General features: G+C 41.4%; 1 protein-coding gene across 4 annotated transcripts in view; it reads left to right on the top strand.

Annotated features, from left to right (window-relative positions):
• Positions 1 to 17,168, top strand: part of adam9b (ADAM metallopeptidase domain 9b) — a 73,031-nt gene that overhangs the window by 18,009 nt on the left and 37,854 nt on the right. For all 4 annotated transcript variants that reach the window (XM_080205691.1, XM_080205694.1, XM_080205692.1 and 1 more), the window contains 7 exons: positions 3,904 to 4,093; positions 4,420 to 4,485; positions 4,584 to 4,655; positions 7,019 to 7,188; positions 11,186 to 11,270; positions 13,083 to 13,216; positions 16,976 to 17,147. In XM_080205691.1, the coding sequence (XP_080061817.1) occupies positions 3,904 to 4,093; positions 4,420 to 4,485; positions 4,584 to 4,655; positions 7,019 to 7,188; positions 11,186 to 11,270; positions 13,083 to 13,216; positions 16,976 to 17,147 (889 nt within the window). The remainder of the gene's footprint in view (positions 1 to 3,903; positions 4,094 to 4,419; positions 4,486 to 4,583; positions 4,656 to 7,018; positions 7,189 to 11,185; positions 11,271 to 13,082; positions 13,217 to 16,975; positions 17,148 to 17,168) is intronic.

Below are 17,168 nucleotides of genomic sequence, written 5' to 3'. Positions count from 1 at the left end.
GTTTGACAGAGAAAATAGGGAGAAAATGTTTCTTCTCATGATAGGATTGAGAACAAGAGGGCACAGTCCAACGCCGGCATCTCCACATCATATTTTCATGTAGTATTTTGATTTTAAGGGAATGATTTGCATTTCAGTAACATCTTTCAAACTCAAATGCTCAAAATGTTTAACAGCCAATTAAGTACTTTTAAAATGTGTTGTCATGCAGACAATAAATTTGCATTGGAGTTAGATCCTACAAACAACAATGAGATACATGACCAATGGCGATTTAAATGATGTTGGGTAAAGAGGACAGCAGGGAAAATTCCTTTGCTCTTCTTTGAATACAAACATATGTAATAGGAGCAGAAGTAGGCCATTCAGCCCCTTGAACCTGCTCATTATTCAATAAGATCATCACCGGTCTGTTTCTGTTTTGTATTCCACATTCTCATGTAACACCATAACAATTTCATCCCCTTGAATAACCGGAATCTATCTATCTCTGTCCTAAAAATATTCAATGACCCCCACCTCCACCACCTTCTGAGGCAGATTTCCAAAGTCACACAATTCTGAGACAAAAAAAATTATCCTAATCTTCATCCTAAAAGGACCCCTATTTCTGAACTAGTGGAGTAATGGCAAAGAATTTTTTTTATGTCCACCTGAGAGAGTAGACGGGGCTTCTGTTTAACCTATTATTCAAAAGACAGCAATTAAGTATTTTGTCAGTACTGTACCAAAGATTAAATGTCATTATTTATGATGATATAAGTTCTCCCAATGCTTTGATTGATGCATATTCAGCAAGGAGACCAGTTGTTTATCTTCTACAGTAGTGTTGACTGATAAGTGGTGTTAAATCAAGTATTGATTTGCAGATCTGATGGTAAATATCTTCCAAGGAGTGTCGGAATTCTCCAGTTCCCAAATCCCAGGTTTGACCCTTATCCCTCCCCCCAATTCAGCCAAACCTGCCTATGACACTGCTTCTTTGTAAAACGTAGCCTCTCAAGTAAGAGTAATAAATATCAAAGTGTGATATCGAATTCAAAACAATCTATTACATTGATTTTAATCAATGCTAATTTATTGCAAAGATAATCTTTATTTATTTTCAGCTATCCAACTAACTCTGAATGCCTTGGGGTGTCAGGTTTGGTGTTGTCTGGAATATCTTAATTGCAAATAAGAAACTATTGTGGAAAGAAATTGTAGCTTTTGGTACCAGAGTAGTTTGCTTAATTGGATTGATAATGACACTAGACTGAGGAATTTCAGAATATTCAGTATGGTTTACATAAAGGACCTTTGTGGATAATTTACTAAGAGTTCAGCTGTAACTGTTGACTGCAAAGCACAACAGGAGGGAAATGTGGAGTTGGCAAGATTATTCAATGCTCCATTGCTCAAAGCAGACATAAGTCAATTGTCAAAATTTATTAATTAAAGTTTGTATCCTAAAATAGCATTGGTCCATGTCTGCTCCTTTAGCTATTGATGTCATGGGTGTGCAAGGATGTGAATCCAACTGTCACCCAAAGCACTGTCACATTTCTTTCTGGTCACAGCACAGACATTTTGGCTATGGGATGGCTAAGGGACTATTTTTACCTTGGCCACTGAAAGTGGGTGGAGGTAGGCTTTTACTCATGTCTGTAAGTCTGTTTGTAAACAATACATATGTCTAAAACTAATTAAACCATAACAAGACTCACACATAAAAACGAGAAAAGCAAAAGGCCATTCAGCCCTTTGTGTCTGTTCCATATTCAATTAGATCATGGCTGATCTGTACCCTATCTCCATCTAGCCATCTTGGTTCCAGGTGGCACATTGGTTAGGATTGCTGCCTCTTGGTGCCAGGGTCCTGGGTTCAATTCCGGCCTTGGGTCGCTGTCTGTGTAAACTTTGCACATTCTGCCTGTGTCTGCATGGGTTTCCTCTGGGTGCTCCGGTTTCCTCCCACAGTCCAAAGACACGCAGGTTAGGTGGATTGGCCCTGCTAAATTGACCCTAGTGTCAGGAGATTAACAGGGTGAATATTTGGAATTATGGGAAATGAGGCCTGGGTGGGATGTGGTCGGTGAATACTTGATGGGCTGAATGGCCTCCTGCACTGTAGGGACTCTATAAAAAGAAAATCCTTTTCACTTTTTTCTAAAAAGAATCTATTAATTTCAGTTTTGACATTTTCAATTGCCAGCTGGAGGGGAATGTTGACTTGGGAGTAGCATCAGAGTAGGGAAGTCATCAGATACCTGACAGGAGAGGAGAGCATAACAAGGATTTTTTTTGAATGGAGAATGATGGAAAGATAGGATGAGTGATACAAGTATTTAACTATTAATTGAAAATTGCACTTCAGCTGTTTTGTTCCAGTAAGGATAGAAATGATGCAGGCCATTATTAGTTTGTGAATACTTATCACCTGTTTACCTGAAATGGCTGTGTCCTCTTGTTCAATATTCCCTGGAGGTAAGCATTGCTGAGGTCACATTATTGTCCATCCCATCTTGCCTTGAGAAAATGGATTGCCATCTTCAGCTGCTGAACGTTGAAGTTTGATATAGCTAAATGCCTGTTAAGCCCTTCAGAGAGCAATAACAAATCAGTCACATTGGTGTGGAACTAAAGTCACATGTAGGCCAGACCAGCTAGAGATGGGAGGTTCAGTGAACCAATTGGATTTTTACAACATTACAATAGCTTTAAGTAATTGCATGTATTAAAGGTTGAGATGGACAGATTTTTGAATAATAGGAGAACATTAAGGGAACTAGAGTTGAGGTCAAGATCAGGTCAGTCATGAGCTTAGGTAGCTCCCATTTCGTATGATATTATGTTCTTATATTGAAGGTCACTTTTATTGGTACATGATTTTCATTTCCAGATTATTATGTTTTAAGGTGTTAATCATTCAAGGTAATGACTCCAGTAAAATAACAGTCAAAATAGTTTAATATGAAAGTATTAGTGCTCATATGGCAATGTCACTCTACAATCTTCAAGGAAATGAGTAAAGAAATAAGTAAAGGGTTAATACTGAGAAGCTTCATAAGTATAGGGCATATACTTGAGAATTTGAGTATGGCCAAATGTATTTAAATATTCAAGTAAACAGACCATTCAGCCTAACATCAGCAGTGGAGAAAATGTATGACACAATTACACAGGATGCCATCAGTAATCAATAAAAATAGAAGATACCATAGGAACTAATCTGAAATGAAACCAATAAAGTTAATTTCATAAAACATCTTGATTGAACAGATGGAGGTTATCAAGTCGATATTCATGTAGCATTGTCAATGTGACAGAGTATACTAAAAACTGATTCAAAGCTGTAATGGATGACCAATTGTCATGAAAATGAATGTGCTACCAGGACTATGAAAATGACACATGGAATGTGGCTAACCTGGGCTAAATAAGATAGAGGTTAGCTTTATTTGAGAAGATCCAATAACAATGATTAAGCATTTTTGGATTTTACACAAAAGTCATAACTGAGCATTTTCTAGAATTACCTAGCTTCAAACTGATATAATGCCATATAGTGTGAAGTTGCACATAGCATGGTGGAAATTTACAGCTCCTTCTGCTGGCAGGATCTTCTGACCCCCAACCCTGACAGGCATGTAAAAATACACCCCAAATATTATTGAAATGTTCTCAGTATTCGTGTGTGTGTGTGTGTGTGTGTGTGTGTGTGTGTGTGTGTGTTTCTGTCAGCCTCTCTGTGTTTCTATGAACCCATTCCAGAAATGATTAGATATTTATCCATTCTCTGCTTCTGAGGCTGGCTCCCTTCTGGTAGTGAGGCATCATGGAAATAATTCTCTCATTGCTTCATTACAGCAACAGGACAATGATCCAGTTATTTTAATGATCCTTCTTGTGTGTCCATTGCAGAGGAATTATTTTGATTGGGGAAAGAAGTTTTGGGATAGAGCCATTGGAAAGCTCATTGAAATTTGAACATCTAACTTATCGACTAGAGGACATGCAAGCAAAACCTTTTGTGTGTGGAGTACCTCACCACAGTGGATCAACAAATAATGATCATCACTCAAGTTATGGGACTTTGGTGCAGCACCTGAGGGTAATCACAGTTTTATTTAATTGTTTCATTATTTAATAACAAACAAATTAGTAATTTAAGTTACAAAATGTATGACAGATTCCTATTTTAGAATTAGCTCTTATTCATGTTTCTAATTGGATAAGACCACAAATGTCAGAAACTGGGCATACATTTCTAAACAGTGCAGTTCATATCAGTCAATTATCACCCAACAAAAGCAGGAACTTGAGGCTAATTTTCTCCAATGCATCTAATATGTAAATTGCATGGCTAAGAATCAGGTTCACTTGGATATTTCCAGTACATAAAAATGATCTAATTCTATTTTCATTTTTAACTATTAGAAAAAGCGAGCTGTTTTGCCAACAACCAGTTATGTGGAGTTGGTTTTGGTTGTTGATAATGACAAAGTAAGTATCAATTTATTCAAATTATTTCAAATTTAGATTCAAAAGGATATCAGTCTCACTAAAGCTGCTTATCTTTGGTCATATTTTGTGTTTTCCAGTATAATTTGCACAACAAGAATGAAACACTGATTCAGGAGCAAATGGTTGAACTGGTTCATATTGTAGATGGAGTATGTATGACTCTTTGATTAATCTTCAATTACCTGATCCAGATGAAACACTCCTGACTTTGAATATTTCTATGACTTTTCGACCTTTGTGAAGCATAAGTTTCCATATGGTGTGAACTTAAGGCAGGGATGGTTAGAGGCATAGACTAAAGTTTAAAGATCTTGTGTGCTATCATACCATGTGTAATGGGGATTTTACATGACAGCCCAAACCTAGCATGGTTTAGAGGTCATGGGTTGGGTGTCATGTGGATTAGAGGAATCAAATTGTATACTACTTAGGTCAGAGAAATCTAGTCAGTGATTGCAATGATTACTGTGTTTTTGGCATTGTGCATCACATCCTTCTAGCCATTCTGTGCTTCATTGAATATACTAGATTCTTTAAAACAGATCCATCTCTAGGCCTCTGAGAGTCTGATGGGATGGGGAGGTTTAACCAGCCCCATTGGCCAATGGCAAGAATCCCGACTACCCACTGAATCAGATATTAGGGCTAAAAATGGATTCCCACTGGACATGGAAGCATTTGGCATTTACTTGGCCTGCCCTGCCAACCCAACCCCAATCAGCCTCCTACCAAGAGTGAGTGGGAAACCAATAACTATGTAAAACCCCTCATTAATATATCATTAGCAGACTGGATGGCCCATTCACTAGTCACTCACTATTCATCTGCCTCCCTGGTGGGAACTGCACCAGGCAGGCTTTGGTGTTGGTTACGACCAATATGGACCTGGTATGTTGAATCCTGATGTAGTAAAGGAGGTGGGTCCAATGCCCATGTGCCCACTGCCAGGCTGCAAAGGGATGGACCCCCAAGGATCCTGGGGGTTTGGTGGGCAAGGGATTTACCTCAGCACAAGCAGCTGAAGGTAATTTCAAACCAGCTAAGCACTTTCACTTCCTCTTTCTTTGTAAACATTGCAATTAAGAACAATGGGGTATTTGAGATGCATTCAAGATAAAAAGTACAGCTGACTGCATGCTCAGTAAAAACAATTAAGCTGTCAATCAAAGGAGAGTTAAAAGGACTGGACTGAAATTGAATGGAAGCAAAGGTTTTGAGATGGTTTGAATGTTTTTCAAAGGCTCTTGGCTTTCTATGAAGACTCAGAAACTTTAAATAAATGCTATGTTAAAACAATGGGGCTGAGTGAACAGCTGTAGAAATGGAAACTTCCCGCCCCTACTGAAAGTGGCTGTCTTTTGACAATCAGAGGACTTGAAAGGGATTTTCTTACAATTGAGGTGATTTGGAAGCCTTCCAGCTGTCCAGGGAGCATGAAGGATTAAGTGACCAGGGAACTTGAATGGTTTTAGCGGACAGAGACAATAATGAGTATTTTATCTGAATTCACCATCCTGAAATTGAACAACATCTTCCCCAGGGCCATAAGGAGCATATCAACCATGATATCCCACCCCGGTGGAGTGCTGAGGTCAACCCTTTGCCCCCAACCCAACTCATCTAAGTTTAAGAGCCCTTGGGGACCTTGCCTCTGCAGCCTTGCAGAGGGGAATGAGCGCACTGAACCTACCTCCATATCCTCAAAGTCCAAGATGCCAGGCCTGGGTGCTGCAGGCAGGGTGCCGGGAGTAGTGCATGGTTGGCACTGCCAATGGCAGGGCCTGAAGTGCAGTCTGAGGCGGGGAGGATGGGGTGGAGGAATTCTGGTCCTCCTCATGCCTTAGTGGTATGGGGAGGGGGAGGATGTACCTCTTGGTTGAGGAGTTGTTGTGCTCCCCTTGAAAATGAGGGTCACAATTTTGATTTTCAGAGGAAGGGGAATCTGTTTGTGAACACAGAGATCAGGGCATCCTTTTTGAAGGGCACCCTGATCTCAAGTCAACGAGGCCGACTGACATGATTCCCAAGGTGCATTTATTTGCATCTTTCAGGTGGCTGAACCCCACACATCTTAACACAGGGTTCCCACAAAATGAACAGGGTTAAAATTGATTGTATACATACAAGTAAGAAAGCACTCGATGCTACAGCTCTTTACAGGTGGAACCTCCCCAGCCCTGCAGAGGAAAGACTTGAAGATGGAACCAGAAGGAATGTTAGAGGTTTAAAAATCAAGCCAGCAGCCTCAGAGACCTGCCCACGCTGATTATCCTTAATGAGGTGCTGCACCTGGAGGCAACCTTGTCATTGGTCACCTTCTTGAAGATCCTACAGGTGGTCACCCTAACTATGAGAGTGGGGTTGGGACCCAAAATAATCCCGACTCACACTCCTATCCTAAGGATATATGATTGCACTCTTCCCCTTCTTTAAGCACATTTCATTGTATTATCATTACCAGAAAATCAGTCATCAATACGAAATATTAACTGGTCTCTTCATTATCTTTTAGATGTACAGCTCTCTGAATGTCCGTGTCATACTGACTGGTCTTGTGCTCTGGAAAGATAAAAATCAGATTCTTATCAATGGGAGTGCTGGGGATGTTTTGGGTAGATTTGTAAGATGGCGTGAACGGGTCCTGATCCCTGAGAAGAGACATGACAGTGGACATCTAATTCTGTAAGTTTATTTTTGTGGGAAGCTCATTATGGTTGCCTCTACTCTGTTGCTGTAAACTTTGGTGGGTACACGTTTAAGCACTTAAATGTATAAATGGATGCACATTTAAATGTTTTGTTCAACACTGCATTATGCAAGCATAAGGTGAAGCAACCTACCAGGTGTCATGCTTAATACTACCTGACATAATAGAATTGAACATTGATTTCATTAGTATATCTAACCAGTTAATTTATTTCATATGGCTAGGATTTACTGCAATTTACCAAAATGGTTCCCTCCGCGGGTGCAGTCGATGCCTTCCGTGCCTGCTGGGCACCGCAGGGGCTGGCGTGCGTTATAGACCCTCACAACCACATTTTGATTTAATGTTTTAAGTTTCCTTTGGACTTTGATTTCTGTTCGGGCCATGTCCCCCCCGCTTCCTTTTTGGGGGGCTGCCCCTCTTAATTTGTCCCTAAGTTAATTTGAGTTAGTTTTGCTCGTTTGGCTAACAAGAGCTACCAAAATGGTTCCCACGTTGAGAAATTTTAGTTGTGTTACGAGGGGCTGGGGTTATTCTCTTTTGGGAAAGAGAGAATGAAGGGAGATTTCATGATGTGGAGATGCTGCCATTGGATTGGGGTGGTCACAGTGAGAAGTCTCACAACTCCAGGTTACAGTCCAACAGATTTATTTAGAATCATGAGCTTTCAGAGTGCTGCTCCTTCCTCAGGTGAGTGGGAGATTTCATGACAGTGTACAGAATTATGACATGGGTTTAAGTGTGATAGGTAAAGGAAAGCTCTTCTTATTTGCTGACTATACAAGGAACAGGGGGCATGGATTTAAATTCTGGGCAAGATGTGAGGAAGAATCCTGTGACACAGTGAGTGCTAAATGATCTGAAACTTGCTGCCTATGAGTTTGCTGGAAGCAGATTTGATGAATGATTTCAAAAATAATTTGGATGGCTGGTTGAGAGAAGTAAACTTTCAGGGCTAAGGGGATAGAGCAGGAGGTATGGGACAGATTGGATTGCTCTACAGAGAGCCAGCATGGACTCAATGGACCAAATGGCTTCCCTCTGTAACATTATGACCATATGACTTCAGTTTTTCATTTACTCTACAATTCTGAGACTTTTAAAACCATGTCTGGTTTCATTCTAGATTTGCTTGAACTTCTGCAAAATGGGTCTTGTTCTTCGCCTGGGTTTTTCAATAATTTTTTTTAAAGCACTCTCTCGCTCTCACTTCTTGATCTAAAAGAGAAGCAAATTACTGCAGATGAATCATAGAATCCCAACAGTGCGGAAGGAGGCCATTCGGCCCATCAAGCCTGCACCGACAATGATCCCACGCATGTATTTACTCTGGTAATCCTCCCTGACACTAAGAGGCAATTTATCATGGCCAATCAGGAAACCCACACAGACATGAGGAGAATGTGCAAACTCCACACAGTCACCCAAGGCCAGAATTAAATCCAGGTCCCTGACACTGTGAGGCAGCTGTGCTAACCACTGTGCCACAGTGCTGCCGGCAACCTGAAACAAAAACAGTAAATGCTGGAAATACACAGCAATTCTGGCAGCATCTGGAGAGGGAAACAGAGTTCACAGGCAGGGTTTTCCAGTCCCATCCATGATGATTCCCACAGTGGGTGGGACCGTAAAGTTTAGGCCAGTGTTTCAGATTGATGACCTTTCATCAGAACTGGAAAGAGTTAAGCGATTCCACAATATCTATGTGAGTACAAAGACAGGGAAAAGCGGGTAAAACAAATGAGATCTACAATCGGCTCAATGAGATTAGTGACAAAAAGGACAATGATGCAAGGCTAAATAGTAATAGGATAATAAAGAAAAAAAGTAGGATGTAAAGGAGATGTAAAAGGAATTCATGGGATTTTCTGGAGTTGAATAGTCTGGTTGGCTATAGCGTGTGATGCAGAATGACACCAACAGCATGGATTCAATCCCCATAATGCCTGGGCCAATTCATGGAGGCCTGCCTCCTGGCAATCAGCTCTCATGCATTAACAGGGAATTATGGTTATCAATGATCAAGTATAGTTTTGGCATCGTCTGATTTTCACTGTTCCAACCCAACAGGAAATTGGGTAAAGCAACAGTGAAGCAAAAATGGAACTGCACCTCAAACAATTCCATTGCTATTCAGTATGGTTACTAACATGAACAGCCCGAGCCGAATTATTTTAAATTTTTTTTAAAGGGAAGGCTGCAAGACTTTGATTAATTTACATCTTTGTATTTTCAGATTTTTCATTCCTCTCCTATTGATTTTGAATAATACTGAAACACTTATCTCTGGGATTTAGCTCCTTCACTTTAAGAATGACCATTTTTTGTTCAAATTTTTATTCCATCCAAATAAACCAATTCAAGGTCCCCATGTACAGGACAAACAAGATCAAAGTTAACAAGGCAAGATATCTCATCCCATCTTGGACTCGATCAAACGAGATCCAAGCTGACAAGTTGACAGGATGAGGCATTGCACCCCAACCTGGGCTTGATCTAACACTTCATTTTAGCCAAAAGGTTGAGACAAATTTCATTAAGTAAAACATCCCTTTAATCTCATTGGCTACTCTGATCCTTTACTCTACCCTAGCCTTGGCAAACCACCATCACAGATATCAGCACGCCCCAAATACAATGGGCTAGCCTCATCATAGAATTCTTACAGTGCAGAAGGCCATTCGGCCCATCAAGATTACTCTGACAGCAATCCCACCTAGGCCCTATCCACCTAACCCCATGTATTTACCCTGCTAATCCCCCTGACATTGAGGGCTAATTTAGAACGGCCAATCTACCTAACCCACACATCTTTGGACTATAGGAGGAAACCGGGTGCCCGAAGGGAACCGTGCAGACATAGGGAGAATGTGCAAACTCCACACAGCTAGTCACTCAAAGCTGGAATTTGACCCGGCTCTCTAATGCTATGAGACAGCATTGCTAACCACTGTGCCATGTGCTTGATCATGATTTCACCCTGCCATCTTAAGAATAACCATGCTTAAGCCCAGAGCGTTGCCTGCTTATTTGACATGGGTGATCTAATCTGCCCTCAGCATCATCCACTTTTCAGTAGGAGTCACTGGACAGTAGCCTGGTTGGTTTTCCTTTGCTGAGCTTTAAAAACATAGAGTTGGCTTCTCTCAGGTGGGTCGCCATTCTGATGCCAGCCACAATTCCACCTCTGGGAGTTACATCCATTAAAAGGCAGTAGGCAGATGGAGCTGGAAAGCAGGAAGCCCAGCTGGCAACTGCATCCAGAATGATGGATGCGGCTGAGGCTGGCAGGAAAGCGCGTGGGCATCTCAAAATAGAGTCGCTCCCAGCAGCATTGTGAAAAATTAAAAATCCCACAAGGGCCACAGGTGTTAGGCCATCATTATGGAAGAGGAACCCCTTCCACAGGATGGCTTGCAGCTTTGGCTGTAGTCATTGTACCCCAGAAGGTTCATAATGGCATGGGTGAGAGGAAGCGTTCATGCTGAACCTAGCATTTAGCCTCCAGCTAAAAGCTAGGTTCTGACCTCAGCAACCAAGAAGATACAGCTTTAGAAAGCTAATATCAGTGCTCTTATCATACTTCAGCTCAAGATCAGCCAACTTACTTCACAGTACTTTAAAATTCCTCAGCTTTAAGAAACAAAGCAAAAAAGATGGAATTATATTTGCCCGACATTATATAACACGCTTAATATTCAGTTCTGTAAGTCAACAGAGCTGATATCGGGTGAAGTGTATAACAGGCGATTCATGTGATGCCATAAATTTACATTCCAGTCATCTTCAACTTCATCCCCAATATTTGCACATATGTTGGATTACGAATATATTTCAATTACTCTTTTGTAGAGCCAACATAAATGTGTTCTAAATTTTGAATAGCCTGATATCCTATAGAGTTAATTGTCTCCAAGTCGATTTTCCTGGGTGCTGTTGCAGTGATTTGTTTCTTTTCTTATCCTATTTCAGAGGTAAAGCACAGTTTAGTGGAATTCTAGGCCTTGCCTTTGTGGGCACAATCTGCTCTTCCAGGCTTGGAGGTGGAATTAATTTAGTAAGTGATCTGCTTTATTACTTCAGGGCAACTGTTGAATAAATGGAGGTAGGTAGCTTGAATCATACCCGCCTCTGAAAAAAGTGCCCCCCCCAAATGGTGCAATTTTTGTTCTGGGGCCAGAAGGTGGTTATGGGATGGAATCAGGCCCTCTGCTGCTGGACGCAGGTTGAAGGTGACTGCTGAGTGCCAAGTTGGGCTGTCTAAAAGGCCCACCTCTGTTCCTTGAGTCTTTGTCTCTTTTCGTTTCTGAAATATTAGGCCCTCTAGCCTTCACCCCAACCCGTTCCTCATAGCCCCTTGCCAACTCAAGGCACATCTATGAACATTCACGCAGTAAACACTCCGTATAGATCCAATGAACCCTATAGTACCATTATGGAGGAATGACTTAAATAAAGCACCAATTCATGATTTTATTTTTTAAAAACTACTATTATTACAACCCTATAAAAATATCAATAACACAAACTATAAGGATTGGACGGTTCTTTATTTTGTGAAAAAGATGTGTCATTCACAAAACTGATTTAAGAGAAAAGAGTTTGTAATTATGTCAGTTAAGCAACATTTTCCCTTCCGTGTACCTGTGTTACCGATGTAAAAGTTTTTATGAGAGTCTGGTCTCTTAGCCAAGCTTCAGAATGCATGGGTGAATACATTGTTGTCATATCCTAGGGAAACCTCCCTGAGACCTTTTACACATTACTGAAACAAGAAAAAATTCATGGCATAACAGAAAATCCTTTTTTCATCCCCAGCCTCCATCTTTGATATCACTGTCACAACTTTTCTTCACTGCATTTCATGCTTTAGAATTTTCCTCACTTGTCACTCTGAAGCTCCACATCCATCACCCCATTTTGTGTTTTTTTTATCTCCCTAAATCCTAAGAAATTAAACAAGTTCTCCAAAGGCAAGACTACAGAGGGATTTGAACATAAAACAGAAGATTTTCTGATGCAACTCATTATTTTCTCGGGAAGACAAAACTACAATATTAATTTTTTTGTGTTTCTTTGCCGCAATAATCTACAGGTTTACAAATTACAAATCTGATATCAACCATTTCTTGCCGTTTGATTTATGTTTTTCTTGAGTCATATTTTCTTCAACATTGATGATACCTTGTCATGTGTGGATTTCTCAATGAAAAGGAAATTTTGATGCAATGACTATTGTGCAGTTGTACATGAATTTTCTTTTCACCAGAAGTGATATTTGATATTAAATACTGAGACGGTGGCTAACTGGCAAAACTTGTCTACTAATTCCAAAACCACATTTACATTAGTTAGTTATACAGTATTGCATCTTTGTGAATCTTTAAAAAAAATTTGCACCAAGTTCCATGCACCCAATACCCCTGTGATTGTTAATATACATTGGCTCCTAGTTTGAAAACCCTTCAATTTTAAAATCTTCTTTCATACGTTCAAATCCTTCTGTAACCTTGCCTTTCCATTTCTTTGTAATCACCTCTGGTCATACAACTCCCAGAAATAGCAGCCCTCTTTGAATGCTGACCTCTTGCGCATCCCTGATTTCAATTGCTTCACCATAAGTGGTTCTGCCTTCAGCTGCCTAGGCCCTAATCTCTGGGATTCCATTCCTAAATCTTTCTTCTTAAAGATGTTTCCTAAAACCAAACTCTGGCCAAGTTTTGGCCATCAGTCCTAAAATACTGTTGGGTAAGACTCTTGTAAAGCACCCTGGAACATTTGACTACATTAAGGATACTATTTAAATAGATGTTGTTGTCCTAAGAGATTTTCCCTCTAAGCAATCAAATCTGTCTCTTTTACTACCTAGTTTGGCAACAGTGCTGTGCCATGGGCTGCAACAATTCTTGCTCATGAATTAGGACATAACATGGGCTTAGGTCATGATGATTCACGAACCTGTGACTGTCCTGTTCAGCATTGCATCATGTATGGTTCAGTTACGTAAGTACAAAACTGGCTCATATAGCATTTTTTATGTGACTGTGAAAAAAGGAAATTATTTTCCATTGTTTCATTGTCATATTGTATTTTAAGAATATAGTACAAATATATATAAGAAAGCTTGCTGATGGTGTGTTGCAGTTCACTTGGGAGTTCCAATTGCTGTGGCAGACATGCACGATTTACATGTGTGTTGTAGTATGGAACTGGATACTGATGTAAGGGGTTTTAACATTCTGTCCACCAAATGGTAAATCAGGAATTTCTCCCACTCATAATGCCTGTCATTGGCTTGTGTAGGAGGATTTGTAGGCCAAGATTTGGCCTGGTTGGACGTGTTAAGAACACACCTTTCTTGGTCATCAAGTCCTGGGGTGGGACTTGAACTCAGAGCTTTTGACTCAGAGGCAGGAACACTACCACTGCACCTAGGAAAGCGTAATAAAGTGGAATTGTTCTCTTGAGGAAAAGATGTGACTGAGTTAATCCATTGAATGTTTTCAAGATCATTGAGGGTGATTGGCAGAATAATCAAGCAAATTATCTGTTGGGATGAAGGGTTAACATAAGAACATAAGAACATAAGAAATAGGAGCAGGAGTAGGCCATCTAGCCCTTCGAGCCTGCCCCGCCATTCAATAAGATCATGGCTGATCTGTTGTGGCTCAGTTCCACTTTCCCGCCCTCTTCCCATAACCCTTAATCCCCTCTCTTATCAAGAACCCATCAACCCGCTTCTTAAAAATATTTAGCGAGGCAGCCTCCACCACTTCAACGGGCAGAGAATTCCAGAGATTCACCACCCTTTGAGTGAAGAAGTTCCTCCTCAACTCTGTTCTAAACCGCCTCCCCTTTATCTTGAGGCTGTGCCCCCTAGTCCTAGTGTCTTTTTTGAGCGGGAAGAGTCTCTCCACCTCTATCCTATCCATCCAATTCATCATCTTATACGTCTCAATGAGATCTCCCCTCATTCTTCTAAACTCTAACGAGTACAAGCCTAGTTTATTCAGCCTCTCCTCATAGCTCAATCCCCTCAACTCCGGTATCAGCCTAGTAAACCTCCTCTGCACTCCCTCCAGGGCCAAAATATCCTTGCGCAGGTGCGGCGCCCAAAACTGCACACAGTACTCCAGCTAGGAAGTCATTAGGAGAGAGATGTAGAATCAATCACTATACAAGTCCATTTTGAGTAATCTTACCAGTATGGTGAACCTGTAAGATTGGTGTGAGGCAAAAAGTCAGGTTCTTCTCTCGTGATGTTGCCGACCCTGTTTTCCTGGTGAAATTGGCTTGGTGCCAATAAAAGGCGTGAAGCAGATTTCAATATGCATTACTAATTTAAGTGAGTCCCAGATGCTATCATCCCGGATTACTTGTCCTTGCCTGCTCATCAGACCTGACATGATGGTCATGCCAGTGGGACCAGAGGCCACCGAAGACCCCACCGATGGTCGGGGCAGGGCCAGGCATTGGCCATGAGGTTTGAGGGAAATAAAAGGGGTGGGGCCTGAAAGAGGCAGGGCCAGAAGAGGGAGTTCTGGGTGGGGGTGGGGGTGCCTTGATATCGGGTGGGACAGCAATTGGGGGGTTGGGGGTGGGCTTCAATGTCAGGGGTGGGGACTGTGGGTGGGGGGGGGGAGCGGGGTGATGTGCAGGATGATGATGTCTGGAGCGGTGAAGCAATTGGGAGAGAATTGAGTGAGTAGATCATATGTTGGAAGAAAGGACAGACCTTTCTATAGTCCTTTCTGGTGAGTAAAGTCTCATCATAGAATCATAAATTGACTTGTCACAGAATGACGCCGTTTGGCCTACCCATGGTGGTCTGAGTGTTTTGAAAGAACTATCCAATGAGTCCATTTCGCCAGAATGTTTCGGGCTCAAGTATTTATCCAATTGCTTTTTGAATGTGAGTATTGAACCTGCTTCCACTATTTGTTCAGGCAGTGCATTCCAGATCATAAGACCTCACTGTGTAAAAAAAATTGCCTTTACCTCACTTCTCAATCTTTTTTTCAATTATCTTAGATCAGGCTTGCCAAACCTCAGGGGGCCATATTTGCATATTTTTTCACTCAAGGGCCAATTAACAAATTTTGTAAAAATAAGTTCTCTGACGTTGCACCAGGGCTCACCGCGAGCATCCCCCGCCACGCCTCATCCCACCCATGATAACAAAATTCCCACACAGGAAGATCAGGAATCTCTTTTCAGTACATTTTAGCATAATTAACAGGCCTCATTGCCAACATCAACACCACCACCACCACCACCACCCACCACCCCCCCATGTTTGGAATTGCCCCTTCATCAATCTAACATCACATCAATGAGGTTTACACCTTCTTTCGAAAATGGGAATCAGACAAAGGGAACCTGCCGGGACACACAGGTTAAGTATAGCCCCGAAGGGGAGAGAGACAAGCCCTGGCACTGTACTGCTGTCTAGCCTGTGAGATACACACTGGTTTTCCCACCTCAGCCAGCGTCTGTGCTCAGAATGGAAAATCTGACTCAAGGTTTGGCCTAAAAATAAACGGAAAGTTTGCTGATGACACCACTGTAGTGGATTAGATTTCAAACAATGACAAGGCGGAGCACAGGAAAGAGATAGAGAATCTAGTGAACTGGTGTGACGACAATAATCTCTCCCACAATGTCAACAAAATGAAGGAGATAGTCATTCGCATGTGGGGGCATGCCCCTGTCTACATCAATGGGGATAAAGTAGAAATGGTCGAGAATCTAGTTTTTAGGTGTCCAGATCACCAACAACCTGTCCTGGTTCCACCCCCCCGCACCCCCCCGCACCCCCCCCCCCCGCCAACCCCTGCCACCACCCCACCCCATGCCCACATCACAGTTAAGAAATCCCACCAACGCTTCCAGTTTGTCAGAAGACTAAGGAGATTTGGCATGTCAACTACGACTTTCACCAACTTTTACAGGTGCACCATAGAAAGCATTCTTTCTGGTTGTATCACAGCCTGGTATGGCTCCTGCTCCTTAATTATGGTGAGGGCATGGGTGGGGGTGGGGAGAAGAACCAGGACAGGTAGTTGGTGATCTGGACACCTAAAAACTTGACTCTTGACCATTTCTACTTCCAAGACCACAAGAAACCACAAACGGTCGTGAACGTAGCCCAGTCATCCCTCAAACTAGCCTCCCATCCATTGACACTATGTACACTTCCCACTGCCTCAGAAAAGTAGCCAGCATAATTAAGGACCCCATGCGCCCCGGACATTCTCTCTTCCACCTTCTTCTGTCGGGAAAAAGATATAAAAATCTGAGGATATGTACCAACTGACTCAAGAATATCCTCTTCCCTGTTGCCATCAGACTTTTGAATGGACCTACATTGCATTAAGTTCTCTACACTCTAGCTATGACTATAACATTATGTTCTGCGCTCTCTTCTTTCCTTCCCTATGAACTTTGATAGCTGAATTGGCCAATCATCACGAAATACCACTGAACAATATTTGTATAGCGCACAAGAAACAATACTTTTCACTGTACACAATTACATGTGACAATAATAAATCAAATCAAAAATCTGTTCTTGGGCAAAACCAAGTCAGCTTCTTTGCACATAACAGATCACAGTTTTAATTTACACTGAAAAAAAGGCGGTAGAAATTATAGCTCTCTTTTAGAGAAATATGGTGATCACCATCTTGAACATCAAAATAATTTAGTAATTAATGGGGTGAGAATTGGTTGAAATTAATTTTAAATGTCACTTCATTACAGAGGTTCTATGAATTTCAGTAGCTGCAGCCAAGATGATTTTGTAAAGTTGATTGAGAGAGGAGGTGGACTATGTCTTCGGAATGAACCTAATCCAGAAGATCAATATTCCCTACCTTCCTGTGGCAATAATATTGTTGATGAAGGAGAGGAATGTGACTGCGGTTCAACACAGGTTAAACAAATTTTTAGAAAC

Source organism: Carcharhinus amblyrhynchos, chromosome 17 (assembly GCF_965287045.1).
Source record: "Carcharhinus amblyrhynchos chromosome 17, sCarAmb.v2.hapA, whole genome shotgun sequence".
Taxonomy (NCBI): domain Eukaryota; kingdom Metazoa; phylum Chordata; class Chondrichthyes; order Carcharhiniformes; family Carcharhinidae; genus Carcharhinus; species Carcharhinus amblyrhynchos.
The sequence above is the reverse complement of the archived record's forward strand: the minus strand, read 5'-3'. Positions and strand labels throughout refer to the sequence as shown.